Here is a 14,402-nt window from a genome sequence, read left to right as displayed (position 1 = left end):
TAAATGAATAGCGCACTAAAAATGAAAACTGTGACAATTTACTCATCCTCATATTGTTCCAAACCTGTATTGATTGAGTTCTCTTTTTCTGCAGAACAGAAAAAGATATTTTAAAGAAAGTTGGTAACCAAACCATTTTGGTTCCCACTGACCTCCATTGTGTAGGCATAAAATTCAATGTAAGTCAATGGGAGCCAAAACTCTTATGATTACGAACAAAATATCTCCTTTTATGTTCCACAGAAGTAAGAGTGTCATATAGGTTTGGCACAATGCTGACATGATATTAAATAACATTTAAAAAAATAAATTTTTAATTTAAATTATTTTACTGCTATATTAATTTCTCTCTGAAAATGAAAACATAAAAATGGCAAGCTTCCCCTTTATATGATTATTTAACCTTCTAAAGTCCTTTTCCACACCTACCATAGATGCCAGTCCTAATTACCATTAGCACTGCATTGATGTACTGACAGACAAATTAAATCTTGCAAATATTCCAGAAAACAACTCGTTATTTACTCTTTTCCTTATCTGACCTAGCTGTGTCAGTCTGTACCAATTCACTAATGCAAAGGTCTGACTCTCCGCAGGTGGCTCAACTCATTTATAAACTCCTCCTGAAAAGATTATTTATGAGAGCGCATTCCCCAAGGACAGACTGTAAATATCCTGCCATAGCTGCTCTATCCTTGTTGAAAAGAGAGTCTCCCAGGCCACACAGTGTGCTCGGGCCCCTGTGTTATGAAGAAGACCCCTGGGATCCCCTGCCCTTTGGAGTCCTCCACATGCACCAAACAAGCTCAATAACAAAGCACAGGGGAGAAAGAGATCATAACCATGCTTTCTATTTATTTCTCATCAGCTTCCACAGATAATAAAAGAGCAGCTTCTATGTAGGTTTAATTGAAACAGCTTGAGGGGACATAAACCACATAAACACACAGTCTATTGCAGTATTGCACTACTGTAGCAGTCTTAACACAAGGGTGTTGATACTTGGCAGAATACTTAACAAAAGAGATGAGAGGCTTAATCTTCTCAATATTAATTCAATAAGGTTGTAAAAGGACAACACTCAACCCACTGATTTAATTTCTGCATCACTCAAAAGCTCATTAAAAAGTGCTGGAGAAATTATCAGTCTACGCTCCCATAGCAAGAAATCATATGTTTACCCCTTCTATTATGGATGAAACCTTTAATACTTGGTCTGTGAAAGGTCTTAGGACATTAAAAGATATTTTTATTGATGGGGACTTTGCATCATTCAGTCAAGTTAAAATGAAGTTCCAAATTCCTGACTCCCAATTTTTTAGATATCTTCAGCTTCGCAGCTTTGCGTCTTCCTCATTGAGCCATTATCCTTCGTTGCCTCCCAGTTCCCTTCTTGAGTCTATTATAGACCTGAGTCCATATTCTAAAGGAACCATTGGTAGAATCTATTCTGTAATCAATTCTTATAATCTGGAACCCCTAGATCAATTAAAAAGAAAATGGGAGGTGGAATTAGACATAGAATTCTCGGAGGAAATGTGGCAGTGTATCTTAAATAATATTTACGCATCTTCAATTTGTCTAAAACATAGAGTAATTCAATTTAAAATTGTTCACAGACTGCATTGGTCCAAAGTGAAGTTAGCCAAATTCAAACCAAATCTAGACCCTAACTGTGACAGGTGTGAAATTGAGCCAGGTACGTTATCTCACATGTTCTGGCTTTGTCCGAGATTAAGAGACTTCTGGCAGTTGGTATTTAAATTTCTCTCTGATACATTGAAGACATATATAGAACCTGAGGCCATAATTTCAATATTTGGTATTACACCACAATCCTTATGTCTTAATCAAAGTAACAAAAATCTGATTGCTTTTACTACGCTTTTAGCCCGGAGGTTAATACTTCTAAAATGGAAAGAAAAATCCCCTCCAACCTTTAAGCAATGGCTCAAGGACCTACTATATTATATGGCCTTAGAAAAAATACGACACACTATAAGAGGCTGTACCGATATGTTTTATATTACTTGGCAACCTGTTCTAGATCAGATAAAGAAGATGGACCCCTCAGTTATCTCAGAGGAGTAGTAAAACTTATTTTATTTTTTATTTATTTTTTTTGCTTAAAATGTATAATTGTGCAACAGGGGGAAGGGTTGAGGGTAGGGGTGTTATGTTAAAAATGAAAAAGATGTTTAACTGTATTATGTGTCTAATGTTTGACAAAATATTCAATAAAAATACCTTGGGCAAAAAAAAAAAAAAAAAGTGCTGGAGAAATAAATGCCCTGATGTTAAAAAGATAAACACAATGTTCTGTCATAAAACTCTAGATGGCACAGACCAATAGGTCTAACCTGATATAATTACATAATCATTCTCATGGCACAGCTGATTGGTTTATTTTCGCATCAGCAGTCAATAAGCTTGCTGCTCAATATTTAAATACTTGGCGTGCTTCAGAAACCCTCCACCTTCCCCAGCTCCACCTGTATAGATCTGCTTAGGGCTGGGCTATATATCGAACGAGATGATCATGCGCATCTCGTCAGCAAAGCGTAAATCTCCATCACCTGCTTTCAAATGGAGCAGAATTTAATAAACAGAGCCGTAGATCACTGACAAGTTACACAATATCACGTTCATTATCGCAGATGAATCGCCTTCGATAATGAACGCGATATTGTTTAGCTTGTCAGTGAACTGTCTGAAAGCACGTGATGGAGATTTACCGCTAATCACGGAACCGGCTTTACTGACGAGATGCGCATGACAATCGCATGCGATATGTCGCCCAGCCCTAGATCTGCTACAGGGTAATTTCATGTATGTTATACAGTGGTGGCCAAAATTATTAGAACACTAGTATTTTCACTAGCTAAAAATGCTTTTAAGTCAGTTATTTCTATTTTTTGGTGCAGTGTGTCAGTAGGAAATATCAGTTTACATTTTCAAACATTCATTTTGCCATTAATTGTAATAATCCAGTGAGTTTTTTGTTTGCACAAGGAGTCTGACAACAGCCAGAGATCTGATCTCATCATCATCCAGTCTATCTGGAATGACATGAAGAAATAGAACAAACTGAGACAGACTAAATCCAGAAGAATTGTGGCAATGTCTCCAAGATGTTTCAAACTTTTAACAGTACTGTAGCTTTGCAGGTAGGTTTCTTGAAGAATGTTGGAGACGTTGCCACAGTTCATCTGGATTTAGTCTGTCTCAGTTTGTTCTGTTTCTTCATATCATTCCAGAGAGACTGGAATCTCTTACCAAAAAACTACCATGATTCTATCATCCATTCGTTCCAAGGGATTTTGATACACTTTGCATATAAAATTATAAACAGTTTTAAAGTTTTCAGTGTTAAAATATTAATTTTATTAAGTGTTAAAATGTTAATTTTACATTTTAGAAATATTATATATATATATATATATATATATATATATATATATATATATAGTATTTTAATATATTATTTTAATAATAATATACATAATTTCATTGTTTTCAATAATTACATGATTTATATAACTGTTTTAAAGTATCCCAATTGGTAGAGAAACCCTTGAAGGGTGACCATACATTTACTTTTTTTTGTATTTTTTTGTACTTTTTTTCAATCAGAATAATAAAGACATCCACCTGTTCCAAGACTTATTTCTCTTTTCAAATTACACAAGACTACACTTACACAAATTGCACAGTCCATTTCTCAGTCTGCTATCTTCATAATTTTCATAATTCTTAAAAAGTCACTCATGTGGTGGACAAAGTTATCAGTTCCTCTCGTCCTGTGTCTGTATCTCTTTCTCTCCAATAGTGCCTTCTTTCCTCTCAACAATCTACGTGTCCACCACTCCAATTACTGCTGGCCTTCTGAAAATGATGACCACAACGTTACCGCTGGCGGACACTCGACATGATGTTGTTGCTCGGCCCAAATAATAATAGAATACACAAGTGGGCAGCCAAGCAGATTTCCAATTAACCTCCAACTGCCCTCGAGTATGGAATCATGGTGAATTCTAATCCAGAAGATGGAGTGTAAAAGAGCTCCAGACTTTCTGATAGACTAATCCACCTTCTGGGGGAGTGAAAGGGCATGAATAGTGGTCTGTCTACGGCTGTGTCCAAATTCAGGGTCTGCATCCTCCTTAGGATCCTTCCTACCCGGTTGAAGGAGGAGGGATCCTCCGACGTCCGCAAAACCCGGAAGTCGGTGTTTGTGAATTTGGACAGCCTACCCTTCTTTCAGTTCCCTCCCTTACCCGTTGCTCATATCCTGTCGCCTAGCAACCGTGACAGCGCCAAGCAAGAAGCGGGAAAATGGACAAACAAAGAGTTATTCTCCTCATTTTAATTCTTTTGGAAGAAATAAAGCAATTAAATAAATTAAATACTTTCTTTGCTCGTTGTCGGAGAGTTTTTTATATCAGACTACAAGACAGTCACATCCAGGTAAGCCATTATAGCCTATTTTTATTTGTTTTTAAGTATTCTACTAATTTCTCCTACAAATTCATTGAGCCGAAGCATAAACTTTAGCTTGTTTTGCCAGAGAAACTCCTCTCCCACTCCGCTACCGCTCGCTTCGTCCTCCATTACGCTCTGCCGAAAATAATTATGGGATAGGTAGGACGGGAAAGGATCCACCACACCCATCTTTCCAATTCGGGGAAAAGGAGGACGTATTTGTGGGCCGCATTTGAAGGATCCTACGAATTTGGACAGCCTTCGTCGCGGCGCTGTGACGTAACATCCTTCAAATGAGTACTCCGAAGGATACAGACCCTGAATTTGGACACAGCCTACATATTAAAAACCTTTTAAGAGAACCTGCACACCAAATACAAGGCAGAGTGAGCCAGCTGTACACCACAGCAGTGTTGAGTATTTTGATTTGTGAGGGAACATGTTTGTCATCCACTGACAGTTTTGCCCCGTCTCTTCATCAATCAAGCCATGGGTGTGAAGAACAACAGAGTGTGATGTTGATTAAGACAGCTCCTCAAAGATAGGGAGAACAGAACGACAGAGGGCAGGGAAGTATAGAGGACATAGAAGAGGGTGATGTGAAACACAGAGTGGGACTGACATGACTCTGGAAAGTACAAGCTCAACCATAGGCCTTAGACTGTGTACTGTAGACACCATATTGAATTTAACATGGATGAAAACAAGACTTTGAGGCTTACAGTCATTACAATGCCAAACACTGTATAAAGATACTAGATCATATCATTTTTGGCAACACACAATATTCAGAACTGTTTTATGGAGTTTTTGTCTACAGTTTTTCTCGGAAAGACATTTCATCAGCTGAACAATCGGTATGCTGTTAGACAACAGTACAATCAACTGAACTCCCTGTACCTCTAAAAACTATTAAATATAATAGTAATAGTTTAAATATGTATTATTAATATGATTATTATCATTATTGTTGTTGTTGTTTTGTTATTATTATTATTATTAACACATCTTGTACAATATTTCCTCAAGGTTAAGCACCTATTTTCACATATTATTTGTTAAATAAATAAATGTACATAATTCTTAAAAATACACTGTAGTCTAATTACATTTTTGAGAAATAAAATAAAAAATAAATAAAATGCACTTAATTTTTAGAAATTTAAAAAAATACCTTTTAGTCCCTAGTTGCAGAATTTGCCTTCTAGAGTGGAAAAGACCACCAATACAATGTATCTAATACTTTACTGTGAAAAGAATTTCAAAATGTTTATGACATGCTGCTTTAGTTCCCAGCTTGACAGTTTAATGATTGATGATTTGAGTTGAACTCCTATTATGTCGCTCTCTCTCTCTCTTTTTTTTTTTTTTGTTTTGATTAGTGCTGGGAAAAAAAGTGAAAAATGACAACTAGGATCAACAAAAATTTCTGTCACCCCTTTTCCCAGTGACGGTCCACAGCAGGCGAGGCACAGATAAAATAAATCGCAAATTAATGCAAACATTAGGCCTTTAATTATTCTGGGTGGCTCCTGAATAATGAATTAGGCTGTCTGCTACCACTTCACCCCCTGTCTCTGATTGGCACAGGTATTAATTAGTTATTAATCATGACAGGAATGGCTGCACTCTTGTCTCCTAACTGAACTAGAAGGAAGACACCTGGATGCCATTTGTGAGCCCTGGGGCCTACAGTGAATAACACGGCCTGCTCCTGTGATGAAGAATGGGTGCAGTTTGTCTCTGGGACTGATAGACATACTGAACCGTATCCAGAGGGGTGGAAATTGAACGGGACCCCACACAAATTACCCTCACCAAAACCTTAGCTGGGTTAGTCACAACATTCCACCTAAATGCTACCATTGTTCAATATACATTTTACTACTCTCTACAAATAGGGACATCAAGCAGAATTGGCCAGACACGATTCCTCGTGAAATAAGAGCCGCGGGGGAACCACGGGCATCTCTTTGGCACAGAGGGTGATTAAAACATCCGGTATATAAAGATGTGGCCAATGAAATATCATCACCCTGCCTTAGAGAGAAAGTGTGCGTGTATATGTGTGTGAGAGAGAGAGAGAGAGAGACAGTCTCTATTATTCTTTCTTTGTGTGTGTGTGTGTGTGTATGTGTAAAGAGAGAAGCCGTAAAAAGCACTGAAGAGGAAAATGATTTATAAATCTAAAGTCCCTAAAATGGCATGAACGTCTCTGGTATATGACTGAGCCCAGGATATATTTCTCCTTCAAATGTTGATTAAATTGCATTAATTGACCACAGTGCTTAAATAATGTAAAATGCAACATAGAATATTCTGAATTCTGAATTTAATAAACTCTATGATTGAATGCAGGGAATTAATAAACTGAAATAAGTTCTGGCTTTCTCTTTTCTACAACAGAAACTGGTAGAAATATACCTTACTTAAACATTCAATCGCTGTTAAAGAAAAAAAAAGTGATTATTTGGGGTTTACGTAATATTATAAATTCTTACTAAATTATAAAGAACACAAGCAATAGGATCTCAATATAATATAAAAATAAACTGTCCTATGCACACTGCTTTATTATTGAATATTACTGTTCATGTTTTTGACAAGACAAATATTGAATCCTTCTGCAAGCTACATAATCACACCAGAAGGTGGCAACAAGTGACTGCCTTAATTACTGGGTTAATTACTGAACCATTCATTTAGCCAATTCATTCAAAAACATTGATACACTGGGGAACAAAACTAATGCCTTTGAGTGACTCATTGAATCATTTACTTAACTGATTTATTCATAAACACAAACTCGTTCAAGAACGAAAAAACAAGTGACTACCTTTGAGTGACGGGTTGAATCATTTAATTAACCAATTTGTTTAAAAAACACTCATTCATTCAGAAATGTCTGTGACACTTTATAATAAGATTCCATTCAATTAACATTACTTATTTCTTTAGCTAATACCAACAATGAGAAATAAATTTGTTACTGTGTTTATTAATATTTGTTCAAATTAGTTAATAAAAATACAACAGCTCATTGTTAGTTCAATTTAAAATAATAGTAACAATTACAACTTTTGATTTTAATAATGATACAAATGTTGAAATTAGTGCTGTCAAAAGATTAATCACGATTAATCGCATCCCAAATAAAAATTTGTGTTTACATAATATATGTGTGTACTGTGTATATTTATTATGTATATATAAATGCACACACATGCATGTATATTTTTAAGTAAATGTTATATTTATATATATATATATATATATATATATATATATAAATTATATTTATACATATTATAAATTATATATAAATATATACACTTTATACTATATATAATTTGTATATTATATACATAATACATCTACACAGTACACACACACACACACACATGTATTATGTGTAAACAAACTTTTATTTTGTATGCGATTAATCGCTTGACAGCACTATCTGAAATTAAAATTAAACAAGACTAATGTATTTTTCACTGTTATTTAATGTGAACAAATGCAGTTTACTAATGTTAGCAAGTGAATTTGGAAAATAGTTGCTGATATTGTACTCACTGGGCACTCGGTTGATAGCCCGGAGAGGTCGAAGTACTCTGACCGTTCGGACCGCAGAGAAACTAACATTTTGCAGGTTGAGAGAGTATTCCAGCATCCTGTAAACACACACAAATAAAAAGAGTTTCAACTTTCGATAAAGCAAGATATTTGAATGTATGCATATAATAATGAAGACACATTACCCCCATTTGCAGTGCATCTGTTAATTAATCCCCATTTTGGATTTTATTGGAATTTTTAATATCTGAAAGCAAAAACTGATCTGAATTTTAAACTGACGAATGTCCTCCATATGTATCACTTACTATGGCAGCAAAGCGTAAAAGGCCAGCAATATTTTCAAATAAACACTGAGAGCCCAGACACATTAGTGGCGTGTTTTCTGCCGAACTGCCAACGCCATACTGTAGATCAATCGAAAGTTATCAGGATTCATCAAACAATTACACTGAATCGTTTTCAATTAGGTCAAAGAGAGATGGAAGGAAGGTTAATGTAGAGCTTTCGCAAACAAACACATCCACAGCTGCTCCGCACATGTGAACTTCGGAGCGAGGCACATGAAAGAATCGCATGTTTTTGTAGAAAATAAACAAAGTGTGTGTCTCTATGTGCCTGTGAGCTTGCAACCGTGTAATTGCAAACCCAATAACCATCTCTGGCCATACAACAACTTAAAAACGTAGAATTACAGTGGTATCAAGTTAATACACAAAGCTGATGTCGATAAGCATATGCACATGTTAATGAGGGTTCTCACGGTCACATGGCCTGCTTAGATTAAAGCTGCGTGATCTGGGGTGTTTCTCCATTCTTTCAAATATGGATCGAGTGAAGTCGGTGACGTGCAAACAGTGCGAGCCCCATTAGCCAAGCAGGGCAGTGAGGAAATGTGTTCTGACTGTTGCTCCTGAAATGTGCAGAACAGCTTTGAAGGCACTGATTGGGCTTGATGGAAACCAGCTGGTGACTGGACTGCAAAAATAATAACATTGGTGACTAAGACTAAAATTTGAAGGAATGGGAACGAAGAAAACACGAAAATATCAAAAGGGGAACACAGGAAGTGGATATGGAGAAAGGAGAGCAAGACGTTGACTAAGGACAAAATGCCTGTAAAGAAGGAGAGAGACAGGACATGCGTGAGGACACTCCGCAAAAAATGTCCCCAGGGACGTAGGATGCGTCTAAACAAGGAGGACGTGTGTAAATGTGATACCGTCAACAGCCTCTTATTTCTATCGTACACACGTATTAATCACTAATATGGCCGCTCGCAAAACACAAACAAAAAGTGAAGTGTCAGACCCGGGCGTTTGTCCAGTCAGCACCTAGACCTCACTTCTGTTATCTGTTTGTGTTTGGAACGGCCGTGGTGAAGGATGACACACCTTCCCAGAATCTCTCCGTTTCTTGAAAACATGGTCGCACAATCAATAACAGCTCCACACTGCGTATACAATGCCAGTTGCGAGGTCACTATAATAGGAAAAGTATGAGCTAGCCAAGGGTCTCGGATTCAAAACAAGTGTGGCCTTCCACATTCTTAAGAAATCTGCTCGAATCGATCTCCGCCTGCACTCGAGAGAGGTAGCGTGCTGTTGTGTCTTGTTTGAACAGCTCTACAACAGACTATTGAAAGGACTGAAAGACATTTAAATTCCTGCAGCATTAGAAATACCAGCTCTTTTGGGACATGCTCCATTTCATACGTTATGAACCAGCGTTGCTCTGTATGATCAATGCAAGATTTGTTGGTTTACGTAAAAAGGTTGCAACAGAGTACATGCGGTATTTCAGATGCTTTATGCTTCCCTTTCTCTCTCTCTCTGTCTAGTCCCTTGTGGTCTTCAAAGCAGCCGTCCTGGCTGAAGTTCAATCAGAGCTTGGTGTCTTCCACCACCTGGCAGGTTAATGAGGCGAGTTTCAGAGGAGGTTCACTTCCGAACAATCAGTTCTCCATTAAGATACAGAAGGAAGATACCCCTAACAACACACACATTCTTACTCTGTCCTCACTTTCCCTCTGTCTGTCCACATCAATTAAATTCTTTGTCATATTTATGGTATCTCGTTTTAGACCAACTACAAATACATTTGTATGACAGTACAGTTTAGCATAATGCTAGCAACACATGTTTTGTTCACTGTGCTGATGTAGTTCTTGTTAGAACACATCAAAATGCTTGTTCCTTCTTTGAATTTGCTTTACTATTGCTAATCAGAGGCAGGTTTTATTATGGAAAGCACATTATATTAAACAAACTTTTGAACACGCCACTGCAGAAAAGGTGAGTATTATACACATTCTTAGTTGTTTCCATAGAAGAGAAATTCCTGGAAGTTTCCTTAATCAGGAAACAATCATACAGAATGTGTAAATCATCTGTAAAACATCCTTGATGGAGATCGTCACATTCATCTTTTCGGGTATATTTTATGTAATTATGAATGATTTAAACTACTTTTCAAAAGTTTGTTCTAAGATATACTTTTTAAAGAAATTATTACATTAAACAAGGATACATTAAATTGATAAACAAACTAAATTGTAACAGTTTCCACAAAATATTAAGCAGCAAAACTGTATTCATCTGTGAAAATAAATAAATAATGTTTTTAAACAGCAAATCAGCATATTAGAATGATTTATGTATGATCATGTGAAACTGAAGACCGGAGTTATGAATGCCGAATATTCAGCTTTGCAATCACAGAAATAAATTACATTTTAAAATGTATTAAAATAGAAAACTGTCATTTTAAATTGTAATAAAAAGATCATGTTTTTTTTGGGGGTTGTTTTACTTTTATTTTGTTTAAATAAATGTAGCCTGGGTAAGCATAAGAGATTTCTTTCAAAAATATAAAAAAAATGTAAAAGGTAGCATACATAGAAATGCTTTCTGCTTCGTTTTAGCTACATCCGCTAAAAGCTATTTTCCTAAGCTTTCACGAGAACTCTAGCATACAAACTGCCTCAGAGCTAACAGGTGTGGACTAAAAGCTACAAAACTTACATTTTGATTTCATGGGGCCTGTCTAGTTTTCTCAGCTCACAAACAGAGACCAACAGAGAGATTCAAACAATATTTCTCCTCAGTTTTATATTTCTGTCTTGTACTTTTCTATTTATTTCTCTCTCAACAAGCTCTCAGAAACAATTGCCGTCAGGGGTGCTCTTCTGTTTTTATGGGAGGGGACAGATTGATTTACTACGGTCGGAACAGAATAATCTGCCCCTAGCCTCGAAATCAGAACAGCAAAAAGACAAGTTCCTTTCTGTTTCTCAAATAAGTGTTCTTCAAAACAATACCTCAACACCTAAGCCAAGCAAGTGCCTTCCAATTCAAAGAGAAAGAATGTCTGAGAAAGTAGCACTACTCTTCCAACCATTTTAATGAGGAATAAAGCCATTTTTTGTTCTTTCCTCTCTATCTTTCCCCTTGAGACTATATACAGGATACTATGTCAACACTGACCCATTCTGAGGCCCTGTGGTCGCTTTACAGAATAATAATCATAATGGAAGCTAATGCAGACATATAACTCGAGTGGATGAAGAGGAAACCAGATTTGCTCTGTGTGCCTCAGCTAAAAAGCGTTTCTCTGATGGGTCGAAAATAAATGAATGAAGGGGACCTGTAACTGGCTTTTTCCTTGAGGAAACGTTTGATAACCTTTGATCGTAATGCTTTGTCCTTGTCTCGTTCTACTGACAAGGTCTGGGTCTGAACATAATGTGTATGTGAAGCACATCATTAAATCAGAAGCATAGGTGGACATTTGGATTCTCCTCTCCTTCATGAGAACAGTGGTTTGATTAAGAATTGAAACAGCAGATGACAACAGTGAGATTTGTTCGAATAAGATTTGTTTTTTTTCCAAACAGAGTGTGAGTGACGAAGCCTGAATATTTCATTAAAGTTACCAAATCAAATGAGAACCTAAAGGGATAATTCACCCAAAATTCTGTCATTATTTGTTCAAAACTGTATGACTTGCTTTCTTGTATGGAACAGAAAAGGAGGCTATTGACGAAGTCTACTGACCCATACACTTTTAAAACCTTTCAGTGAACAGTTTTTAAAAGAACATAGTTTTTAAAAAACATGAATGCCAATAAAGAACCTTTAACTGAAGAGTGTACAAGTATGGTATATGGTGACAATCAAGTGTAAAAAAAACCGTATGCTTTAACGTTGCTTTTGCAGGGTTTTTTTACACTTGAATGTCACTATATACCATACTTGTACACTCTTCAGTGTACAAGAAAAGTCTTGGAGAAAGTCATGGAGACTTACTCAACATGAGTGAGTAAATAATTTTTCGGTGTATTATTACTTATTTCAAAGCTATTTTCTCACCAACTCTCCTAACAAAACAGTTAGTAAAAGCAAATATTTTGCCATCCTTCTCTTTCCCTTTAGGTTAGTAAATGAATTTCAGCTTAATGGATGTGCGGAAGCTCTCAGCCATCTGTTTGTATCTGTGAATGACTGCGTTATCAGGTCCGGACGTATCCATATACAAATTTGAGATGAAGAACTCCTAAGATGAAAGCGCTGGATGCTGTCCAGTGTCATCAACAGCCTCCTGGCCAAATGGCATTCCTGAAGATTCTTAAACCTCAGCACGGAATCCTCATTCAGGCCTGAAGAGACTCCATTAGCACTAGCGATGTGAGTGCAGAATATCAGAGACTGAATCAGACAAATTTAAGATACATCAGAACATTGAAACCTGAGGAGCTGGAATTCAGAGAGGCCCCAAGGAAACAGGACAATGTCATAAATTTGATTCTGGCACCACTAGTCTGAAGCAAGCAAACTAACCAACTCTTTCACAGAACAGCTTACAACCTTGAGACAAAAGAACACTTATTGATAATTCCAATTCAGGAAGGAGACCGTCACATTTGGGGCATATAATCAAGGCTGATGGTCAAAAAGATGGCCATCACGTGTTCCACGATTGAATTCACAAGCTTCCTTAGACAGAAGAAGACAGACCAAACCAAAATTCCTTTGTCTAAAGAACATGCCTTCGTTCTCCATAGAACTATACAAATACTTTCTTTTTCATATGCACATAATTATGTTTGTAACCCACATATTAGACTATCATGTTTTAATCAAATATTATGTATGTCTTTTTAATCATTGAATAGCTGAACGATTCATATGCGTGTTTGGTATGTATCATGCTTGAAATGTTTCTTCCAATCAATTCTTTGTCAAATGCATCATAGTCCTGTTATAGAAATCATGTTCAAAAGTATACTTTGCAAGAGCCTGTAAAGTTCGGACCTCTGACTGAACAGATAACATGTTGATTTATTAGTTGGGTGGAGGAACAGAGCAACACCCAAGCAAGGACAGTATCTAATTGGTCAAGATGTCCAGATGGGACAGTCTGAAAGCCGAGTTTAAAAACTCAGGACACCATCAAACTCTTCTTCTTAAAAATGCTCTTCTTCTTAAAAATGCTCTCTTGGCTCTCTTGGTCTTCTCCCTTCTCCTCCTCTTCTCTTTTGCCACCGCGTTTTGACGCTGCTCTTTGAGCGTGCTCTGGCCCATGTGCCAGCTGCTACCACAATGAGAAGAAAACCAACCTAGTCTCGTTACATCTTTTTATTCTTTTACTTTAATTTATTTTCTTTTCCGTTGTGAGTTTCGTGTACTCAGTTAAGTTTTGCCGCCATGCCACGCCTCGTCTCCGACTCGAGTCTGTGACCGCCTCAAAACTTCTACCAGCCACAACTCCATCGGCTTCCCAAGACGTCACTTCAACGACTACTGAACTCTCAACCAATCAGACACTTCGGGGAACCCCTTTCCTGCAACGACGACGACAAAAGGGATTCCCTTAGCAAAGCAAGCAAGTACCTCCAGATTCTAACTGAATCAGGTGCAGTTAATATAAATTTTAGCCTCATTGAGAAACTCAAAGCGAGGGTTAAATAAGTGATTGATGGTTGTTAAGGTCTATGAAATTGAACATATTGCTATAAACGTGAGATATCACATTTCCATTCTCTTAAACTCATCCTTTCCTCACTTTCTCTCTTTCTGCAACGTGTGAATTCTTGTGTTCATGTTTTAGATTAGTTTATGTCTTAGGTTTATATAAACAAAATCGTATTTATATTGAAAAGAGAACTATCTTGTGTTTTGTGCTCACAAGTTAATGTCTTAACCTGCCGATCTTGTTACTGTGCTATCTAATAGTGTTTTCACTATATTTGGGATTTTAATATCCAGTGCAGAGTTTGTTATACAGCTCGTTCAGTGATCAACTATAAAACAGTGATTCTGTTCAAATTCCCTATAAAATCATAA

At 36.8% G+C, this 14,402-nt stretch overlaps 1 protein-coding gene across 1 annotated transcript in view; it reads right to left on the bottom strand.

Annotated features, from left to right (window-relative positions):
- LOC306857817 (voltage-dependent T-type calcium channel subunit alpha-1G-like) overlaps positions 1–14,402 on the bottom strand; it is a gene marked incomplete at both ends in the record, with an annotated part of 249,448 nt that overhangs the window by 107,002 nt on the left and 128,044 nt on the right. The window contains one exon of the mRNA XM_079398001.1: positions 8,059–8,156. Coding sequence (XP_079254127.1) covers positions 8,059–8,156 — 98 coding nt within the window. The remainder of the gene's footprint in view (positions 1–8,058; positions 8,157–14,402) is intronic.

The sequence above is a fragment of the Barbus barbus genome (genome assembly GCF_936440315.1).
Source record: "Barbus barbus genome assembly, chromosome: 38".
NCBI lineage: Eukaryota > Metazoa > Chordata > Actinopteri > Cypriniformes > Cyprinidae > Barbus > Barbus barbus.
Note: the sequence above shows the minus strand (reverse complement) of the source record. Positions and strands in the feature narration are given on the sequence as shown.